The 23,277-nt window shown below is 31.2% G+C and overlaps 4 protein-coding genes and 1 long non-coding RNA gene across 5 annotated transcripts; 2 read left to right on the top strand and 3 right to left on the bottom strand.

The window, feature by feature from the left end:
• The first annotated feature begins 5,574 nt into the window (after window positions 1–5,574).
• LOC106771559 lies at window positions 5,575–7,440 on the top strand. The gene is made up of 3 exons (XR_001376475.2): window positions 5,575–6,671; window positions 6,773–7,074; window positions 7,175–7,440. It is a non-coding gene; the product is annotated as an uncharacterized LOC106771559 (long non-coding RNA).
• A 509-nt stretch (window positions 7,441–7,949) lies between these two features.
• LOC106770694 lies at window positions 7,950–8,315 on the top strand. The gene has a single exon (XM_014656491.1). The coding sequence runs from the start codon at window positions 7,950–7,952 to the stop codon at window positions 8,313–8,315; it is 366 nt and encodes a 121-aa protein (XP_014511977.1).
• Window positions 8,316–9,926: 1,611 nt separating this feature from the next.
• Window positions 9,927–10,913, bottom strand: LOC106771386. Its single transcript, XM_014657358.2, has one exon. It carries the CDS (start codon window positions 10,486–10,488, stop codon window positions 10,036–10,038), a length of 453 nt encoding a protein of 150 aa, XP_014512844.1. The 5' UTR covers window positions 10,489–10,913; the 3' UTR covers window positions 9,927–10,035.
• Window positions 10,914–13,649: 2,736 nt separating this feature from the next.
• On the bottom strand, window positions 13,650–14,414 carry LOC106771635. Its single transcript, XM_014657631.2, has one exon. The coding sequence runs from the start codon at window positions 14,115–14,117 to the stop codon at window positions 13,707–13,709; it is 411 nt and encodes a 136-aa protein (XP_014513117.1). The 5' UTR covers window positions 14,118–14,414; the 3' UTR covers window positions 13,650–13,706.
• A 1,044-nt stretch (window positions 14,415–15,458) lies between these two features.
• On the bottom strand, window positions 15,459–22,858 carry LOC106772136 (ABC transporter G family member 7). The gene is made up of 12 exons (XM_014658329.2): window positions 22,455–22,858; window positions 21,996–22,186; window positions 21,747–21,897; window positions 21,332–21,464; window positions 20,660–20,861; window positions 19,432–19,711; window positions 19,008–19,139; window positions 17,752–17,972; window positions 17,093–17,305; window positions 16,842–16,926; window positions 15,959–16,250; window positions 15,459–15,888 (listed from the first exon to the last, which is right to left on the bottom strand). The coding sequence occupies exons 1-12, from the start codon at window positions 22,722–22,724 to the stop codon at window positions 15,878–15,880; spliced, it is 2,181 nt and encodes a 726-aa protein (XP_014513815.1). The 5' UTR covers window positions 22,725–22,858; the 3' UTR covers window positions 15,459–15,877.
• Window positions 22,859–23,277: the final 419 nt, after the last annotated feature.

Here is a 23,277-nt window from a genome sequence, read left to right as displayed (position 1 = left end):
TTATTATTTCCCACAAGCTTGTTATTTTTGTTCATTCTTCTGACCATGTATAAAAAGCTCAAAAGTCATCCTGAAGCAACAAGAAAAGCACCATGAGAAGCAAGTGGCACATGACCATTATTGGTAAAAAAACATTGGTCATGAGTAATTGGGAAATGGGTAAACAATATTTTAGTGTCTAAAATCCATGAATTTTAATATAACTGATATATGATTGGGGTGATCCCCTATGGTTATTATTATGTCAGGTGCGCAAAAATGTCATGTTAGAGCTCTTCTTTCCTCATCACATAGAAATATTGAAGCACCTGATGGAAGTTGAAGTCAGAGCAATGATGAGAGAGTTATAATCTATCATTGAAAAAGAAAAACACCTGTTGTGAAAGGAACCAAGATGTGGTTAAATAAGAAAACAACTTTGAAGTGAACATAATGATCTTCAAGTTGTAAGTAGTAAAGAGAATAAAATAAAGAAAATGGCAAAAGATAAGATGAGAGTTTCGGCGAGAAATTTGTCATTTTTTTACTAATAGATTTATCTATAGATAAATTAATCAATAATAAAAAAATTTAAATTATCATAGAATTTTATTAACAGAATCAAAATCTATATTATCAACGAATTTATCGAATGATTTTATTGATGAAGATAAATCCGTCAATAAATCAAATTTTTCAACAAATTTATTTTTGTCAAAAAATTTTGTTGGTAATTCCAATAATTTTTATAGTTTACACACACAATACACGTTATTTTCACTAGATTACCCTTTTGTTAATCAAATTTTCACATATTTCTACTTTATTATGTAATATTCTTTATGCAAAATGTTGTGTAGTAGGTAAAACATTTAAATTTCAAAGTAGTTCAAATAAACTCTGGATCCTCCTCTCTAAAAGTATCATGAAGTTTCTTATACTTTTATTTAACTATGTATTTTTATGATTCCTCATCGTTCTAAACTCACCTATTTAACTGTGTATTCGTATGTCTCCTTATCAAATCTAAAAAACATGTCATGCTATGCGTTTTAGTGGTTCATCTAATCTCCTTATTTTAAGAACTCGTGATTTGAATTAGTTGCAGTCCAAATTAGAGAAAGTAAGATCTCATAATGTGATTGAGATTGATAGAGTGTCCTCGTTACATTTAGCAAGTGTTTGAAATTGGTAGAATAACCTTATTGTATTAAAACAGTTCCAATGTACTTTTCTGGAAAATAAACAATATGCTTACTAACAATTTTGGTTTTGATTGTGATTTCTTAGATTTTGAGTAATTATACATTTCTATATGCATAACATACTTATTTTTATGTATATAACTTTTGTTCCAAGCATTTCCATTGCATAAAACATGATTTTAGTATACTTAGGCATAAATGTATATAAGTTTTAGTTCTCATTAATAAAATATAGTTTGAGATCACTTAATTATACATTTTAAGGAAATATGAACTTTATTATTTTAATTTAAAATAAAAAATCAATTACGTATTATAAATGTTTGAAATTGATATAACAGTCATTATCATGACAAAATTGAATATCTTAACAATTTAAATTTAATAAGAATGACATAATTGAATTCACAATGTATGTAATACTAAATATTTTTTCCTCTTTTTCAAATAAATGTAGTAATTTTTTTAGTTGTAAGTTAAATTTCACTTTCTTTTAATAGTGTTTGGAAAAAATAACTTATAGTGATATTGGAAGATTAAAAGACAAGACTAAATAGATTAAAAAGCTTACACCACAGTATATGTGCATTGTTAGGAGAATTCCTTATAGATTCATTATATAGGTATATTGTTAGGAATTTTTATTATACAAGTATATTCTTAAGAGTTTTATATTTGATCTCACGTTCACAAAGTTAAAACTGTAATTTTTATATTTATTAGCGATTAAAGTATTACTTGGAAGAATGTATTATTTAAATAAAGTATTTAAAAAATTGAAAATTTGTATAATAACAACCATTTAAATTAGTGTGGTCAAAATGAGTTAACTAGGGTTAGTCATTTAGTGAGTCAACTCAATCTGACTCGTTTATTAGAGAGTAAGAAAAATTCGAATCCGACCTACCCATCACGGGTTGATGGGTTAAACGGGTTGACTCACTAACTTATTTAATTATATTTTTTTAAATAAAAAAAATTACAAAACTTTTGTAATTCAAATCTAAATAAATTTCACAAACTCGAGAAAATTTAAAATAATAAAAAAAAGTACAATACAATTGGATTGATGAGCCAACCGATTCACTATATGTTCAATCCGAATGAGCCGAGTTTAAAATTGACCCACATAAAAAATACATTTTTTCATTGGGTTTAAAATTGATCCACATAAAAGGAAATACATTTTTTTTCAAATCCAACTCAATCCGCCGTGATAGGTCAAATTAACTTATAGGTTTTAATTCATTTTGACAGCCCTAATTTAAATATAATATATTCAAACTTTAAAAAATTATAACATTTTCAAACACAGTTTTAAAGTTCACATGTGAATAGCACGTGATTTTCATACACATGCATGGAATGACACATGTGAATAGCAAATTTTTGTAATTCAAATCTAAATAAATTTCACAAACTCAAGACAATTCAAAATAAAAAAAAATACAATACAATCCATGTATGATAAGTTAAATGATATTTTTAAGGTTTCATAAGATAATAAATTAATAAAATAAAATAAATTGGGTTGGTTCCGGCACACCACGAGTCAACCCAAATGAGCCGGACTTAAATGAATTGGGATGAAAATTGACTCGCATAAAAAAATACATTTTCTTGAAATCCAACTTGATCCAAACCCGTGATAGGTTGGATCAAGTTAGATTAGCTTGCGAATTATAACCTATTTTGAGAGTTTTAATTGAAATATAATATATTTAAACTTTAATAAAGAGAAATGGTACTTTGATACATATAATTTTTGTACATTCATTTGATATTATCTCTTCTTATCTTTTATTTTTTTCTTTTTCAAAAAAGAGTGATAATACCATGACACACTTTTACATTCATTTGACACATAATACAAGGGTAAAATCGTCCAAAAGTGTAAAGTTTTGTAGTGTTTTAAGAAAAAGAGAATAAAAAGTAAATAAGGATAATGTCAAATGAATGTAAAAAATTTAGGTGTGTCAAAAAATTATTTCTCTTCAAAAAACTACAAAAATTCACTCTTTTAAAACTATTTTATCCTTGTTAAGTGTGTCAAATAAATGTCAATATGTATCATACTATTCTGACAAAAGAAAAACTATACAGGCATCTTAAATCCAATTTTAAAGTTCACATGTGAATAGCACGTGATTTTTCATACAACATGCATAGAACGACAAATAAAAAGAGGTCAACTGCAGAAAAAAGAAAAACCTGAAACCTGAATTTTGCGATTATCCATGTATTTGAAGAAGTGACAAATAAATACGTCCAACTTTTTCACCTTCCTCTTTGTTTGCTTGCATTTTAATGAATTCAAATCCCTATCGATGAGTTTCTTGGAAAACTTTACACTTAATGTAATCTACATTTTTTCTAACACAGTCACACTTACTCATCAATTTCAACTTTGAATGGCTACAATTTTTTTTTTCACTCAATCACTTTATTTATTTTTTCATTAAAGTTAAATAAAAAAGAAAAAAAAAAAGAAAAACGAGTGAAAGGACAAGACTGGAGAAGACGTGTAAATAAAAAAAAAGATTCCCCAACTTGATTTATGAGTGAGACTACTTGATAGGTCTTCTGAAACATCAATGGCTATTTATCTGTGCTTGACCTGCAAGAGTGAGTCTATGGGAAAAGGAAGATATGAACCAATTGAGAATGAAGCATGTGATATGGTTCGGAAATGACTAGTTTCGGTAGAAATTGATCTGATCGAGAAACCCTATTTGGTTTTGGGAACTAGTTCTTTGCATGGCAGCATACCGTTTCTTTACCCAATCCAATTTCTTCATCTTACTGTGTAACTTATTTGAATTTCAAATTTCATTTATTTAGCATTTCTTATCATTAGATAGATACTACATCCTCAAACGGTAATTTTTTTAATATGATAGAATGATAGAATAATATATTCTCTATTTCCATCATTTTTTTTATAAACAAATATAAAAGATTTTAAATGAATGAGTACTTTCTTTTTTAATGAATACATCTTACTGAAAAAGATAAAAGAATTTGAAATCTAAGAGGTGTAATGAATAAAAAAGTGATACATCCCAAAAAAAAAAAAACTTTACAGAACAAATTGCTTATATATATAAATATTATAATCAACTCATACTTTATAAATTATTATAATCATGAAACATTTAATGATTATGAGATAGTAATGAATAATTTAGTAATATTTATACTTTAATTTAACTGTTTGGGAGATTTTAGAAAAAAAATAACAATTGTAAAATATATAATTAGTTCATATTTGTACATATTATTTCAATTTTAATAAAGGATATAAAATAATGTTAGATTGGTATAATAATTTAGGCACAGTAAATATACAAACTTTTAAGCATCAACAAGTTTTAAAAACAAGTTATCTGTTTTTTTTTTTTTTAAAGAATGGTATTAATTTACACTAATATCATTATATACATAATTTTTTTGTACAAATTATTACATTTGAAATTCATATTGAGATTGAACTTTATCCCCACCATACGTGGAGAATGATATATAAATGTGTATATAAATTCTCTTATACACATTTGATAAATTTTCAGAATTAATGATTAATAAAGTAATTTTAAGTCAAATAGTAAATATTCATTAATGTATGTATGACAATTGAATTAGACAGTAAATATTTATCAGATCCAATAAATTTATTTTTAAATATTTTTAGAAATACAAAATATAATTTATTATAAGTTAAAAAACTGATTTTAAAGAATAGTAAAGAATTGTATAAATTTATATTAACCAGTGAAAAAGATTGAGTGATTTTTTATTTTGAAAATACTTATAAGAAAGTTTTATCTAAATCTTTTTATAAAAAAAAGACTGAAAAAAAATTGAAGATTAGAATTGAAATCATGAACATCTTTTGCATCTTCCAATCAATTTATAGCTCTTTTCTTTTTGGTCAATTAGCCACTGATAAGAAACAGGAGCTTGTTACAACGGATATATTTGTATTCATTACCATCATTATAGCTGGGTCAGTAAAATCTTGATCGAATCTTTGATCCATTAACATAATCTAGCATTGTTTCATAGCATTTTCTTATGAGTGTTTTTTTTCTTTGGACAAGGAGTTATATCACATAGATTGTAACAATGAAGATGATTTATCTCATGTAAGTTTTATAAAAAATACTAAGAAAGAGCATCATATACAGTAAGTTAACTGGTTTTCATAAGAAGACCAGGACACATGAAAAGAAACAATAACAACAAAATGAGCAAAGAGAAAATGTACAAACTGATTTAGGTTAATTACATAGAAGTACAGTCGATATAGCAAGAGGTGTCAGAGAGGCCAATGAAGAGCAATGGAGACAGCTGTGTTGTGTCACAGATAGATAATGTTAAGCCATCCAGCTGTTTGATTAGATATAACCATGTGTACGAAATTAAAGACTTGTCTTCGTAGATTGAAAAGGCCTCACTTCAACACCATCATCATCAATGCCCTCATCAAGAATCTCCACTCACCCTGCTTCGAGATTTGCATGTCCCAAAATATCTCATACTTTCTCTTCCTTAAATAGACCCTTTCCCTCTCCTCGTACTATACATACTTGTTCACTCTTCTCTTCTTCCTCCTTCGTTTCTCTCTGTCTCTTTGAAGACATTTTTCTTTGCTAGAGGCCCTGGCCCTCTATAAGTTCTTTTATGTATAAATATAAATTTTTTCTAGCTTGTTAATACAGTGTTTTTGTCAATAAGCAATGGTATGCTATTAGGGCTACATTGCGTTCTCTTCCCTTGACAAATATCTCAGTTCTCAATAAATTAGATGTATGCAGTTCTTTTTCTATTGTTGCATTATTTATGTTAACTTTGCTATGCCTCAAACACAAGCATGCGTGTGATTACATATTGTCTGTGATGAGCAAATAGAGTCTGTTGAATTTAGTATTGTTCATGTGGGTGATGAATCATTTGAGGGTAGCCGAAGGGGCTCGCTTCAGTCCAGTCCGAGGCAGTGAAAACGGCTGAGACTCAGCTGCTGACTCGTTGGTTCAAGAGCTCACCATCAAGGTAAATATCAGTCCATGCAACAGTAAAGGTGGTGTGCTTCTGATACAACGATGCGGGAGCTGCATCCAGTTGTGACTGTCACGTCTTGGACTGAAGGGGCCTCTTCAGCTCCTTTTATCTATTTAGCTCCTGTTAGTTTTCTGCCAAAATCATATTTTATTGAATGCAGTTCGTTCTGGATGAAAAAGTTTTGAAATACTATAATAAACCGGTATCTTACTATATGGTAAAACAAGTTTTTATCCTTTAACCTTTCTACCTTCTTTGTTGTAGTAGAGTGACAATCCTTACTCTATGATAAACTGAACTATTTTAACTGTGCGTGATCTTGATCCGTTAACCAGTTATGTTCTTTAAGAAACTGTGTAAATAATGGTCATCTACGAAAGTACTAGCAAGGCTCCTAGTGGATCAACATTGTTCGCTTAGCCACTGGTATGTGAACTTCTGAGTATAGATACTGCTCTTACTATAAAATTTATGTTTGTTGACAGTGTGTTTTACTTACAAGCGTGTTCTTATCAATGTGATAACAGATGCTTCTGAAAGGGAGAAATTTCCTTTGAAGGATTTGGTAGGCGAAGCAGTATGTGCAATTTCATGGATCACTAGATATGTGTGTCTATACTAAGTATGGTCATTTACAAGTTTAATTACTTTAGTTTTTCATTCAGTGACATGCAAATTAAATTTGTAATAGGGTATATATATGGTTGTGCGGGAGATCTATTTGCCCAATATTTGTCCTCAAGAGAGACTTGATAGATATATTGAAGTCGACATGTTGAGATACTTTTATTTATCAAGTCCAACAATTGTATCTTCTGAAAGGTGACAGGTAAATGATACCTAACAACTGTGTATCTTCGATATTGGATTCCCATCGTAGTGTTGTAAATTTGAACTATTGAACTGATCACTTGGAATGTTATTTGCAGTTGTTTGTACACATTTTTCTGAAATGGAGTAGAAGCGGCTGAGCAGATGCAATGGATGAAGATGGAATCCAAATCAGTTCATGCGAAGATCACACTAATTATGAAGGATTGAATGACTGTTAAGGAGAAGGGAGAAGTTTGTATGGATATTGAATCAATGAGAGAATATGAAAAGAGCATTGTTTTCATTAATGCTGTATTATGTTGTTTTTAGTTGTAATTTGTATCTCTTTAAGTTGAATAATTTAAAGCTGTATTCTTGTAAATGTTGCAACACTTCAAAAACTATTCCTTATTATATATATTTTTATCGTTAGAAAAACATATTTTATTAATATTTTAGTAAGAGAAAATGTATGGAAGTAATTTTAGAGAGTTCATAAAAACAAATTTGTAACAACTCAAACTTGAGATTGCAAATTATGATTTTTTGTAGGAATTGTTTGGTGTGCCTGAATTTGGTCTAAATGTATTCTTGGAAATAAAGATAAAGACTGAAATAATTTATTTGGTGTCTAAATTGCTAATCTCGTTCTTTCAATCTTCATTTTCCGCTGCAACTACCATTCAGCCTAACATTTTTTTCCTTAACCTGCAATAACAACACGACACGCACATCTTTCTATTATACATACACACACAATACTGATCCAATGACAAAGCTAGCCACTGCAGCATTTGATCCCTTTGAAGCATTTTCAAGTTCTGAAAAATGCAAGCAACATCTCTAACTTTTCCTGTGTTGTTATCAAATCCTCTTTCACGAGAACACAAAATGTTCTCTAATGTCACCGCCCCTCGTAGGAGCTTAATCTGTGCATCAGAAAGCGATTCCTTTGGGCACCACCACGAGGGGAAGATGGTGGACGACAACATGATCCTTCTCAGAAAGCGAATTCGAGAGATTGAGATGCTGAAAACGAAGGGTAAAGCTTCTTCGGACTGGAATGAATGGGAGAAAAAGTACTTCCAGAATTATGATTCAGATGTATGTGAAGCAGTTGGAGTATTGCAAAGAGTGTTAATGAACACTAGACCTTCTTTTGCACTTGCCACATTCGCTCTTCTTATGCTAACCATGTCAATGTCAATGTTGCAACTTGCATTTCATCTTGTAGGGTTTGCTAAGGGAATCCTATGATATCTGAAAAGACCAGCTTTTGCATTTGAAACGATGAAGCATAAATTGGAAAATCCATGTTGTGAACGTAACATTCTGTGAAAGGGCAATAATTTGTAGCCACAAATGTTTTTCCTAGTGTAGGAAACTGGAGATTATAATATGAACAATATATGTTGTCTTATACTTATTTTATATTTATTTATTATAATCTATCTATGATCGTTTCATCAGCAAAGTTCTTTATGCAGTGAAAAATCTGGAATAGACTTTGAAATTTAAATAGTAAATTATGGTTTTTATTTGTACCTTACAAGTATAACATATAATCAATACGATGAAAAATTAAGTGTTGATTAAAGAGAAAATAATGACTATATGGAGTTATCTAGTCTTTAGATTGGCTTTCGTTATTCCATTTTTTTTTTTGAAAAACTGTGTAGTTCTTATCCCTTTATTGTTTTGTATTTTGAGACTATACATGAATTTATTTTTATTACATTATTACCTTTTAGGATGACTATAATGAAGATAATAATGTATTTTGTTTATGTTTGATGATAGTAATTATATTATGTCCTAAGTATTACACTATTACTTAAAGTGTTACATAATTAATATCATAAAAATTGTTATAGAATAATATTATACTATAATTACAATTAATTTATTCGAATTATTTTACTCGAAGCTAATAAGATGATTTATATATCAATCAATCATATAATTTTTAAATGAAACTTATTAAAATCTATGGTGACGTCTCTAATCAATATAAAATTTAATAATATAAAAGATCATATAAGTAAAGCCCTAATTTGTTATTTACAATAAACTACGACAAAGAGGGAGACAGGTAATGTTGATTCGGATTTCATATAATCACTGTTCAATAATTTAATATAGATTTTATTTTTTAATTATCAAGGAAAAAAAAGTTGAGTAACGAATATATACCATTCAAATTAATTAAAATTTTATTTTTTTAGCTTTTTGTCAAAAAAAGAAAAGAATAATCAGTTAAATATCATAAAAGTTGTTATAGAATAATCGACTACAATTATATATAATTAATTAAAATTATTTGCTTGAAGCTAATGAGATAATTTATGTGAATCAAATCACACATAATTTTCAAATAATTTATCTACATTATTCTTAACTAATTCCTACCTTACCAACTTGCTACTCCCTTTGTTTTATTTTTTTTTTCTGCATCAGCTTAATGTTATTCTTTTTCTATTCTTTCTCTTAACCTAACCAAACGCTTTTCGAAATAGAAAAGCCATTCCTCCTTTCGTTTCTAAATTCGCAGAGTTCCCAATTCGAATATATTATCTGGAATTACATTTTCAAAACATACCTTTGAAGAGACTCGATCTATATATCGCTTGAAATATCATTTTCATAACAAAAATAAACTAATAAAAGTAACATGCATATGGGAAAGAAAGTAAGAAACACCCTTTTCTTATTGTGTATTTTCCTTTTGAGTCGGTAAGAAAATTTCATCATATCATCTTCAACATTTTTTAATATATAACTGCATTATTTAGGAATCTGATGATGATGAAGACATATTCTTCAAGTAAAAGCAACTGATCACAGTGACAAAGAGAGTCAATTCACGAGTTGTATAGGTAAAATTAATGAAAATCTATTATTTATAATTGAGATGAATTGAATGGTTTTTCGAAATATGAAACCACTATTCAACAGATGTAATGAAAAATGTTGTGGTCTAGGAGGGATGAACTCCAGCAAGAACAGCCTTGGCGAAGTGAACGAAATGAAAGAAAGCGACAGCAGAAGAAGTTGGAACACTGATTGCAACCAAAGCCATGGCTCCAAGAGCGAAACTAGGCCTAGTATTCATCAACTGGGTCTGCAAAACTCCCAGTGCTTCACAAATGATGGAGTCATACTTTGTATAATAGCGTTTCTCCCAATCCATCCAATCTGAAGGTGGCTCGTAGTTCCTCTCTATCATGTTCATCTCATGGATCCTCTTCCTCAGTGTTATCATGCCCTCATCCACCAACCTTCCACTGAAGTTCTGATCTGCTGAACCTCTCATCGAAGCCTTAATCGGAGATAAACAGATACTTTTTCTGCCACCACTACAACATGACTTTGAAGATGAAAATGGATGGAAGAAGATTCGTGAGGAATTGATCAAACAAGTTGGTTGCATATTTTTTATGTAAAGTTTGGTTGTATGGTATTGATTTGGTGATGGGAGTGGAAGAGGAATGATGTTATATTTATAGGCATTGGGAGAAGGTTCTGTTTGTCTGGCTCATTAGATTATACCACTTTTTGCAACGGAAAGACCTTATGCGGCCAAAAACGTGTTTATTTTAAACCACGGTTAATTAATGTCTTGGTAAAAGCGCGTTTCTAGAGTGTAGCTGGATTCGTTCGTAGGAAGAAGTGATATTATATGGATGAAGCAAAAGGTGACGCGTGTCTGTGGAAAATGGAGTAATCGTGAAGTTCCTCGAACTTCTTTGTAGATTAATGGGATGCAGCGTTGTTGACTTGTACTATTTTAAAGCACAACCTGTAGGTGTGTGATTCGATGTAGCAGAAACTAATGTGATACAAAGTGATCAAGAGAATGTAAAATGTAACACAAATTTTATTATGGATATTATAAAATAAAGGCTTTCTTTGTAATAGCCACTGTTATTTTGATGTTTACAACTTAAAAACATCCTTTGTAAATACGTATAAAAGTCTCTCTTTGACAGTAACTCTGTCCACCAATATTTGAGTTGTGGAAGAAACAGCAATACAACATAATTGAGAACGATAAACTTGTCTCCACAACATCATATAGCGTGATGAAGAAAAACAGTCTAAATGCGTAATTGGATAATGGTGGTGCAAATTCGAATGTGAGTGTAAGTTTTATTTGATAAAATAGAATATTAAAATATTATATAAAGATGAAAGATTTATTAATTTTTTTTTAATAAATTCAAAATATGAATGGTGTAAAAATATATATAATTAAATAGAAGAAAAAAAATAAGAATTTAGATGGTGGGGGCAAAGGGATATAGGGTAGGCTTGACTTTTATTATAAGAAAAGAAAAAGAAAAAAAAAAGAATTATGTCGGCGATTTGGATTGTTAATGTCAACTTTGATTCAGTGTTTTATTTAGGTTCAGGTTCTCTGCATCTTATCTATGAGTAAATTATAGTATTAAGTGTGTTGCGTATGGTTGATGATGATTGATGAAGGTTCCTATTTATGGATCCACCATGACATTAAATGAGAATATTAATTGAAACACCAAATTATGTTGGGCATGAACATATATCTATCTATCTATCTATATATATATATATATATATATATATATATATATATATTACTTTTATATTTCTTTCATCTTTAATTATAAAAGATTATTTCGATATTCTTTTGTGAAGTAATTACTTTTATTAAAGTGTTTTTCTATTATATTAAAAATTGAAACTTTATATATAGTATTATTTTGTTTTTTACACATTTAAATATTTAAAAAATTACAAATACAGACACGGCTAATGTTATTAAAATATTTTATATTAACCCTGCATAATCATTAAACTCTTGTCGGTATTGTGTGATGAGACTAACTAAGAGGCTAACATTTATTATTTTATAAATATGATAAACATGGTGAAGTTTAATAAATTTGATTTTAACAATTTTAATACGATATAATTTATTTTTGAACAGTCACTGTAGTATAAAAAATATTTTTTAAAAGATATCACCATCAGAAGTGATGTGTGGAATACACATGTATGACTTTAAAAGTAGTTCAATATTTTTCTTACTAAATAATCACTCCTCATAATTAGACGATCTTGTATAAAATTGAAAACATTAATATTATCAATTAGAATAAATATTTAAATAAGAATGCTTTTGGAATTTGTAATTGTATAATTCAAAACTTGGAATGCCTATGCCTGCCTTTTAAGTTATGTTTTTTCTTAAATTTTAGTAGTGGTCGTATTTTTATTTAATTGAAAACTGAAAGAACTCAAACCAAAACCTTTATATATAAAAAAAAAAAATACTCAATTTATAAAGTCAGAGGTGTTGACTTCTAAGTAGCAACATTAATTATTTGAATACAGATAATCGAGGTAGTCTCTTTGAAATTAAAACGTGTACTACAAATTGTCAAAGTGAAGGGAACATATATTTATAGTTTTGTGGCTATAATCCTTTGTTGAAAAAATAGTATATATATATATATATATATATATATATATATATATGTATATGTATATGTATGTATATTCTAGTCGGCACGAGCAGTTTTCTGGCTTCAAAATAGAAAAATAAAAATTGTCAACCCCACTTCATATTTAACATTTTTTAACTCATGACATATATTAATAAATTTTTAGAATGTGTTGTTTACTCTTATTTTATGATATTTCGAAGTGTTTTTGACCATGATATATGTGGGTTTGTGAAAGTACAACTTTTATAAGTCTTTTCAATTTTATTTTAATAAAAATAGACCTTACGAGTTATTGACACATTCTTTTCATTTTAATAACTTTTATAACTAATATAATTGAATTATTCTTACCAGCCTAATATTTTTTTTTATTAATAATATCGTAATATACTTTTATATTTATTTGACACAGATTATAAGAATAAAATGATTATAAAAAATAATTTTTTGTATTATTTCAAAAAAAATAATAATAAAAAATAAAAATAATGTTAGATGAATGTAAAAAATTTAGATATATCATAAAATCATTAGTCAATTTTTTTCAACTCGATTTTAACTAATATAAGACATTAAGTTTTATGAAAGCACCCACTCCATAGCCTATATTATTGGGTTAGAGTTGGATTTTGAGGAAGAAACGAAGTTTTGTAGAGAAAGCTGCTCATAATTAGAGCCATGCACGTTGTCTGAGAGACTAGAAAAATTGACATTCTCTACAATCTTAAACAACATGAAACAAACAATGAAAGAATGGGTTAATTCACCAAACTCACCATTCTAGAATAACTCTACTTTTTCATATATTTCTTTGAAGTTGTGACACATAAAAATATTAATTGATGTAAGTTCCCATTTCTTCTTACTTGTTTAAATAATAATTTTATGAAATTTGAAATGCTTGCTTTATGAACCTGTTACTGTTTCCAATCACGAAACTTTCTCTTTCAGGAAAAAACACACGCCATATATAATTCTACGAAATTAAATATATGCTTAGAATAGGTTGCGTGAGATGTTTATAGAATAAGGATCAATTAAAATTGTATATGTTGTTTCCGATTACGTTTTCTTTTTGAAGTTACGTGAAATTCATACTTTCTTTAATTTAATATTTTATTTTTTAATATTTCAAAGAAGAATATTTGTTTCTATTCAATCATAGGATTCCCTTAGCAAACCCTACAAGATGAAACGCAAGTTGCAACATTGACATTGACGTGGTTAGCATAAGAAGAGCGAATGTGGCAAGTGCAAAAGAAGGTCTAGTGTTCATTAACACTCTTTGCAACACTCCAACGGCTTCACATACATCTGAATCGTAATTCTGGAAGTACTTTTTCTCCCATTCGTTCCAGGCGGAAGAAGCCTTACCCTTCGTTTCCAGCATCTCAATCTCTCGAATTCGCATTCTGAGAAGGATCATGTTGTCGTCCACCATCTTCCCCTCGTAGTGGTGCCCAAAGGAGTCACTTTTTGATGCACAGATTAAGCTCCTAGAGAACACCTTGTGTTGTCGTGAAAGAGGGTTTGATAAGAAGACATGGGAACATAGAGAGGTTGCTTGCATTTTTTAGAACTTGAAAATGGTCAAAGGGAATGTTATTATGGGGATGAGAATGCAATGCGTTATTTATAAGTGTGTGTAAAATAACATGGGGAAGTGATATTGGAGGTTAAGGAAAAGGGAGGACGGTGGAGTGGAGGAATGGGCGTAGAAGGAAGATTCGAAGAAAGAAAGATTGGGAATTACGGCAGAGGGTAGCGTGCACATCGATTTCAAGTTGAATGTTTCGTACGTTAAGAGAACCTTCTTGTCTTGAATAACTTTTGTTCTGTTTCTTGTATACATAACTGCCCAACATTATGGCCTTAATATATTGCAATTTGGAAGACACTTCAATTTTTAAATCAAATAAAAATAGCTAATCATAGGATGATCGATAATGGGGCCAAGCCGAAGAGCTACGCTACAATATTAAATTAAATTATTTGAACGCTGACGCTTCAAATGACTCTATTCATTTTTGTTTTGTTTTTGACGTGGCAGCTTTATTTAATAAATTTTAAAGTAAAATGATATTGTAAGAATAGTATACGTGTGATTCGGGAATTAAACAAGTAAAAAGTAAAAAAAAAAATCAACGCAGATTGATAAATTGAAGTCGTGATACCACCATGACTGTAACAGTGGTCAAATCTTTGGGGACGGGAAATAGCTATTTAACGTCCCGTGATCTGTTTAATTCTACGGAAAATAAAAGAAAACGATACAGAAGAAGAATTTTAAAAGGAAAGTTTGATTCTTTTAATGAAAATTAGAACATGAATCATTAAAAATTGTCCTAATTAAATATTCAAATTAAAAATACTTTAATAACCCACCTATAAGTTGAGAAAATAATAGACATATACACTGAAATTATAACACGATTCTATATCATCATCCTCTCATAAGTTATTGCTTATACTGAACTTGTCAATTTTTTAATAGAAACACTCAAATTCAGGTTTATTGCAATTTCTGATTAATTAAGAGTATTCCTTTCAAAATGATTTTCTTATTTGTGTTAAACAAAAAAAAAAAAAACAACAAATGAACTATCATTTCAACTGTACAAACTTTTTTTGGGAATGTAAACTAAATTACTTTTATCTATTTTTTGTTTTTTATCTTTCCATCCTTTCCATTAACTAAAAACAAAATTTATTTTTACACGCGTCTCCTTCTTAAGTAGTTATTTTCCATTCCTCTCCTTTAATCCAATCGGTAAAAAGAGAGTAATTTCGATTCCCGTTTCGTTGTTGTCTTCTGAATTTTTATCAGCGGCAGAGTTTTTCGTTCATTTTCTCCCTTCAAATATCATATTAGTAACTGGAAAAAAAGCCGCGTTATCAACGGGAAAGAAAATGGAAAATAAACCCACAACTTACGTAGGAAGAAATGATCAATTACACCAATGTAATTCAAAACTAAGTTCATCGAAAGAAAAAAAAAAAACTGTGACCAACCTCAATTTTGACAAATTGTTAGTCACGGTAGTAACAGTCAAGAAAAACCCAACTCATGGATGATTCAACGTAATCTCTGATCATTGAATGAAAATAAACACTGTAATCAAATGACCCAACATGAGACAGTCCCAAATTATACCCCATCGCTTTTTATTAAGACATCTAAAAGCCTGTAATTCGGCCCAAAACTAACATCCTGTAAGCATTAGCTGATGTTTTCGTTGTCCAATTATCACATTGTGTTTGTGGTCTTGTTCTATAGGAAACGGCTTACTGTCTCAGTATTTGCTGGTCATCCTTTGCAAAGGTATCTTTCTACTTAGCACCTGTATTAGATAAATCAATAAATAGATGAATATCTGATATGAACAGCAGTAGGCCCAGCTGATTACAAACCTTCGAGGACAAAAGGGCCAACAAGATCTACTCCAGGTGACTCAGGGGCCTGGTTGGAATCAACTTGGCCAACTGGCGGAGCTTCAAGTGTCTGATCAGCTTGTTCAGAATTGAGCTCCTCAAGTTTTAAACGCGGCTCGTTGTCGTCAATAGGGGTTTCAAGTAGCTGGTATTTGGGTTTGTTTTTCTCGAGGAGAAGATAGGTGGTGCAATACCAAAATAGTAGTATTCTATTTTGTGCTATCACCGTATCCCTGATCCTACTTTTCCCAAAGGAAATTCGCTCTAGCGCCTGTGAAAAAGGGAAGGGAATACCAAATTGAGTTGGATCAGCATCCAAGAAAGCGCATAGAAAATAAATAAACTATCACTCTTTCCACATATTCTAACAGCGGAAATGCAGATAGGTAATTTGTATTATTGTGTGGTAGTATATATTCCAGTAACAGTTACCCAAGATATGACAACAGATCACAATTTAATTTCAATTTAAACAGAAATAATGGTTGAGTGAGTGAGAGCATATTATAAGTCCAGGTTAATATTCTAAAATTACCATTTAATGGAGAGAGAATTAAAACATTACTACTCAAGCAACAACTATAGGTCAGTAACATTAAAAATTATAAGTTCATTCAAAACTGATGGTAACTGGTCTCTTTTTTCAGACAGGACTTTTCTTCCTCCCTCACTTGTACATATTAGTCAAAAGCCCAAAAGGAACCATGTTTCCCTGCTTCACTTGCCTTTTTAAATACTTCATAAGATTTCTCTAAAGTTTTGATGTCCAAAGGTCTCAATATATCCTCTCTTTTTTTTCCATTTCTATCAAACCTGACCTTAATTCAAATTGAAATGAAAAGATTCATGATTCTATTCTCACCTGCTCTCCAGTTTGAATATCAAATGAATGTTGATGGTCAAATTGAAGACCACTAAATTCATTGATAGAAAGTCCCTGAAAAGCCCTGAAAGTGTGCAGAAATCAATTTGGTAATCATTAGTATCAAAGCAAATGAAACCATTATTAAACTCTGCAAGGATATTTAGCTCAATCAAGTTATGTTTTTTAGCACAAGCTATATAGTTGAAGTTAACTCCCCTTCCTAACTCATAAATCAGAACTGAGCTTACCATCTAATCAGAGAAACATTAGGAATCCAGCGGAAAATGATTGGGGTATTCTCAGGATTGACATAGTAGCCTCCGAAAACAATAAAAACTGTCATCAGAGAGGGACCTACTGCCATTGCTGCTTCAGTCGTTGGAACCATAGCACCAACAGTGAGACCCATAGCAGATGCGGCAAAAGATTCCATAGTGACAATGCCACAGAACTTTCCAAATCTAAAACACCAAACTAAGAAGTTAATTTTAAGAGATGGGAAGAATTAACAGGAATAAAGCCCTCAAGAGAATAAAGGCAGAAAAAAGGACATTGAACAGATGCTGACAAAGGATAAACTTTTCACCCATTGTGCCTTGCATTATTTTTCTTTTTATAATGAATACAACAAAAAGATCAAGAGAAAGAGGGAAGGACATTCATTGGGCACGCCCTATGTGTGTGTATACCCCTGCTACAGCCTTTAGAACTGAAATAAAAATAATCCTCAAAAATGAAAGAAGGGCAATTATGGATTGTGAAGGACAGCTTAGAAAGTCATGCACATTTGACGGTCCTCTTTGTACAAAAATTTATAGAAGCTTTCAATCTACTATCCCAACAAAATGTAAAATATGAAAATTTGATTCAAACTATATAGCTTGAAGAGGCCAAGATAGAAACTGACCTCTGCAAGGTAGGATGAAGGCGTGCCATTGGATACAAAACAGTACCAAACATTAATGGAAATGCTGCTCCAATGGGAAGCTCAGCCAACAATTTTGAGAACAGATAGGGACCCAAGGAATAGGAACCTTTAGCACGTTCTCTATCTACAATTGCCCGTTCCTTTGGAAACACACCTACCGTCTTTGTGAGAGCAGCCATAGCTGTGTTTATTGCAGTAACCTGTGAGCCTCACCAAGTAATTGAGCAAAGAAAACTTAGCCAACTGAAATTGTCATGTTGGTAACATAACAAGATTTGGGTTGAAAGCATTTCAAAGTGATCGTCAAGACAATTATAAGATAAAAGATGGAAGTCAAATAGTCAAGTGTTCTAGATTTTGGATACACTGTCCCTGTTCAATTAATTTGTGGCCCCCATAATATTTTTATTTTTGTCAACAAGCAAAAATCACACTGTTATTTTATGAATTTGACCTTACAAAATCAATTAAACTAACACGACAAATAAATAAATTTGGTGGCGATAAGAGAACATCTTATGACAGAAATACCAAATTACATATTTTTCATTTTTCTCCTTGGAACTTACCTGTTTACATCATGAAATAATAATCAATCAAGGTAACATGGTTACTCTATCGTTACTATCTTATTGCTATGTTCAATTTTTTCTATCAACTATTTCATACCATCAATTAGCACCTCCTCAAGTATCTAAAAATAGTTGGAAAACATAGGATCACTAGCTTCGCATTCTAACGAACAGTTTATCAGATATATGTGGTTTATTCACGTGTTGAGTATGCTCAAAACACAGGTACATACTTGCAGACAGGTATCTATGCCAAAATTCAGAGAGCCAAAAAAAGTTAGCATTGACATTTAGATAGGACTAGTAGAAGGATGAGTAGAGAAATGAAAGGTCTAAAGGTCCTTCAGTTTTATTAGTTTTGGAGAACAGAGCATTGGCAAGTTGTGAACAGGGTAACCCTTAGTAAAAGCTGAAAGGGAAACGACCACAAGGAGAGTTCCTCAATGTTTTTGTTTGAAATTCAATCACCAATAACTGCAGCATTATGTTCTTTCTTCCTTTCCTGTTACCTATCTGAAACACCATATTCTATCTATGGTTGCCACCACATTGTATAATAAAATTGCATATGTAGCATAGAAACGTTTCTTTGTTGTTCTGCAATGTATGTTAGCAGCAAGGAAATATGAGAAACAAGCAACACGAAACAAGAACATCACATACCTGAAGCAATCCCATTCTGTCTTGTATTGAAGTCTGAGAATTTCCCATTCTCCAAAATACTGACCCAAAGATAATTGCTGATGCAATTGACATCCTTGCCCGAACTTTGTTTGTTGGTGCATCTCGCGAAGACTAATCAGCCAGACAACCATTAATCCAATGAATGAAAAATACGTTTCACTATAAATCTAGCAAAAAAAGTTGAAATTTTAATATGGAGAAAATAAAAAATTTAACCACTCAAGATACCAGATATGAAAACAATATATAGTAATCCCACTTTTGTGATTACATCTTGCCAAATGACATAAGGAAACCTCAACATACTTAAATTTGTGCAAGGCAAACTTTATGGGTACTATCAAGCAATTTATGCGTGTTCTCCCATCCTAAGGAAGACAGACAGAATTAAAAAAGGGAGGACCTGCATCCATGCTCTTTTAAGGAGCAACCAAAATTGCTTCCACCAAATTCCTTTCTCCTTTCCTACTGCCGCCCTCTGGGTGATTTTCTTTCTACTGTTGGAGAGATCGTTTACAATAATTGGAGTTGCGTATATGTCTCTTGATAACAATTGCGAGAATGACTCAATAAGACCATCGATTCTTTTTTGAGAGGTATAGACACTATCAGCAGAACTGTAGTCTATGGATATGAGATCAGCCAAAAATTCAGCAGGATTTACATGATCCGGGCACTGGTACCTGTTACATGGACAGTTACCCAACAATTACTCATAAAAGAGGAAAAATTCATAGATAAAAGAATAAATAACATATACACAGGTAATCTAAAGGTTTTTCATACTACAATTATGAGGCAATCTTGCTAAATTTTATGATAATTACCCTATAGTCATACCAAGGAGAGTCATGATTGGTTAACAATGTAAAAAAAAAAAAAACAAAAAACAAAAAACTTACAATGACAACATATGTCTACTAAATTCTTTCAAAATAATATAATATTATTGTTGAAATCACACATCACCTAGAAATAAGACAAATTTATAATATATAAGTGAGTGCAAAACTCACCTTATAAGTCAGTTTTATAGAATTGAATCAAGATTCTAATTCACTTCATAATACAGTATCAGATTTATTTAGATGTTTATCCTAACAAAATTTGTTGTTTGTTTAACCTATCATGCCACCCATTATTGGGATGCTATTGGACTAGCCACAAATATCTAATTTTACGCTCGAGATGTATTTGCCTCAATATGAGAAGTGTACTAGAAATCACATGAGATAACACAATTCTACAGTATATAATTAAGAGCAAACCTCACTATGCAAACTGGTTTTATAAGATTAAGTTAAGCATAAAGTTCACTTCTTAATAATTATTCCAATGTGCTACTTTTTACTCTGATTCAGATATTTACAGCTATAAAGATAGTGATTGTGATTTCGGATTGATCCAAGGAACCAATATATTGTTACTCTGGATTTCTTGGTTTTGCTAGAAGTATACCAATTTAAATTAATATTGCCAAATAATAGACAAAAATGGTCGTGTTCTCAACTGAGTATAAATAAGTCAATTACCAAATAAAAGGTTTTAAGCAATATAATATTGAGAATTAAGAGAACCCACAGCATGGAGAATGTATAATGGCATAATATTAATAAGATTAAGAGGATAACCCAAATTTTGAGAAGTAAGTCAGTGGTTCATGACGAGCAGGACCAGCATAAACTAGTGAACCCTCTGTTAGCAAGATGATATCGTCAAATTTTTTATACACTGAGCCTCTTGGCTGATGTATAGAACATATAACAGTATGACCATCTTGTGCAAGTTGCTGTAGAGTTTCCATGACTTTCTCAGCCTGGAAGGCATCAAGTCCTGAAAGCACACAAAGCAACTTTATGACAAAATAGGCGAAGTGAAAAAGCTGATAATAGTCTGTAAAAATTGACCACATTTGGAAGCAACAATAAACTGCAAAAATTCATTTGCACAATATTACATCAAATATATATATATATATATATATATATATATATATATATATATATATATATATATATATATATAAAGGAGGTGGGGGTACATTTTGTGACAAAATCATGAAAGGTGAAAAGGTGTATTTGTGCATGCTAATATGGTTGTATAGATTAAAACACAAGAAATCCCTTAAGTATATGTCAATGTTAGAAAAACCAGTTCTGGTTCAAAACTTATCTCCCTGAACTATTTCTTAATATTAATTCAAAGGCAGCATATATTCTTGCATTACCGGCCACACACCTAGACTATATCATATGCAAAGTTTAAATTCAATTTAAAAGCAGATGTTGTAAGTATGTGATCACCTGTTGTGGGTTCATCGGAAAATATAACAGATGGACTAGCAAGCAGTTCACACGCCAAGGACAAGCGTTTCTTTTCACCACCACTAATTCCACGAACTTTTGCATCACCAACACGTGTATCAGCACAACTAACCTTTTGAAGAAAAAACATACAGATGCCAAAGGGAGCATCAGTATAAAACAACTATCAGCAAGTGGAACACATTTCCTATCATAAATCTGAAATAGGAAAGCTGAAAAAATTTATTTAAATATAAATTGTAGTTGTAGACTTGTAGTTGATCACCAAATTCACTCTTCAAGGATAATATAAAGGATTGATAGAATAGCCTATTTAAAACTGTTCCTACATTCCAACATACTAGTAGTAACCACTTTGCACTAAACAGGTTCCGGGATACAAAAGCAATCTCACCAAGCCTAGCTTGAAAAGGAGAGTGTTCACGAACTCATCCCTCTCTTCCGCAGAAGATATGTTGGGAAGCTGAAGTTCGGTAGCAAGAGACAACGTCTCCCGAACAGTGAGCTGCGAGAAAAAGAGATCCTCCTGTCTCACATAAGCAAACCTACACCAATATTGAAAGGCATCTTAATTATTCTTCTCAGCATGCAACTGAAAACATTAAAAGTACAGCAAATACACTCATAAACCAAACGAGCATACTTGTACGCGTTCTTCGAAGCAGGCTTTCCATTAAACTCCAAAACGCCACTCAAATGCAACCGAGGAGATGCTGTGAGCTGACCCGCAAGAACATTAAGCAAAGTTGTCTTCCCTGAACCTGAAGGTCCCATTATGGCTAATAACCTTCCAGGCCTCGCTTCTCCACTCACATTTCTAAGCAGAAATCTCACCTATTAATTAACATCACCTTCCAATGATCACCAGATTATAAAAAATAAACCAAAAAAAAATCAACAAATCCCTATGAAACTAAGCATCTAATACAAAGGTTGATATGAAATTCAACATGCAAATGTCGAAGGTACAACCAAAATGCAGATTGCATGTCACGAAATGATTAACAGATTAATTACAATAATTATCCAAAGCCTGTAATACTCAAGCTTAATCAATAGTGCGTTAGGTAGCATTCAAAAACGGGAGGAAACAGGAACTCACGGACTTGGAGGATTTATCGGAAAGGCAGCAATTGATGTTTCTCCATCTGATTGTGACCGGTGTGACCTTTCCGGCGGCAGGAGCTTCGGCATCGTCAGAACCGTTCTCCTGCGTATCGTCGGGGTCATTATCCGGCGAGAGAGCAGGGCCGGGAGCGGAGAAGACACGGACGAGGAAGGAAACTGCGACAGCGATAGCGACCTGACCGAAGCCACTGCCGCCGAAACCAACAACCATTTGGCGCACTTTTTTCCCGCCAAAACCCACCATTATCGTCTCTTATCTTCCGTCTGAAGTATTCACTGTGAGACCAAGTGTGAAGTGCGTGTTCTGAACGACGCTGAAGTATCCCAACAGAATAACGACGTCGTTTTAATTGCAGAAGTGTAGACTGGAGTGACACGTATCCATGCCGGTATTAGATAAGGTGCCTGGGAAAGGACAAAATAGAAAGCCATAACAACTTTGAGTTAAAATGTTAGATTAATAAATAAGTTAATTAAAACAAGGAATATCAAGCTATTTCTTTTTTTAGAAGGTATTCTTTTAGGCGGTAATAATAAAAAAAAAAAAAACAACTTCTTCGCAGCCTATTGTCTCTTATATAGAAAACACTTGTGACCTTTAAAATAATAGTTTGAAATTAACTTTTTAATGCATACACTACCAAAGAAAGTACTATTAAATTCTTCAAAGCATAGATTTATATTGTTATGTTAATTATGCTAAATTACATGTTAGATGTGATTATGGTATTACTAATGAATAATACAATATTTTCAAAGTTTTTATGTTTTTTTATAAAAGAATTATTATGCAGATA

Source organism: Vigna radiata, chromosome 8, assembly GCF_000741045.1.
Source record: "Vigna radiata var. radiata cultivar VC1973A chromosome 8, Vradiata_ver6, whole genome shotgun sequence".
In the NCBI taxonomy this organism is placed as follows: domain Eukaryota; kingdom Viridiplantae; phylum Streptophyta; class Magnoliopsida; order Fabales; family Fabaceae; genus Vigna; species Vigna radiata.
This window is presented reverse-complemented; position numbering and strand designations above follow the sequence as displayed.

Coding starts and splice junctions, on each gene's coding strand:
- LOC106771386 (XM_014657358.2), bottom strand. CDS start 10,488: ATGCAACCAACTTGTTTGATCAATTCCTCACGAATCTTCTTCCATCCA.
- LOC106770694 (XM_014656491.1), top strand. CDS start 7,950: ATGTTCTCTAATGTCACCGCCCCTCGTAGGAGCTTAATCTGTGCATCA.
- LOC106772136 (XM_014658329.2), bottom strand. CDS start 22,724: ATGGTGGGTTTTGGCGGGAAAAAAGTGCGCCAAATGGTTGTTGGTTTC. Junction 19,140..19,431: donor TTAAAAGAGCATGGATGCAG/GTCCTCCCTTTT, acceptor CTGGCTGATTAG/TCTTCGCGAGATGCACCAAC. Junction 16,251..16,841: donor ATATTCAAACTGGAGAGCAG/GTGAGAATAGAA, acceptor CCTTTTTCACAG/GCGCTAGAGCGAATTTCCTT.
- LOC106771635 (XM_014657631.2), bottom strand. CDS start 14,117: ATGCAAGCAACCTCTCTATGTTCCCATGTCTTCTTATCAAACCCTCTT.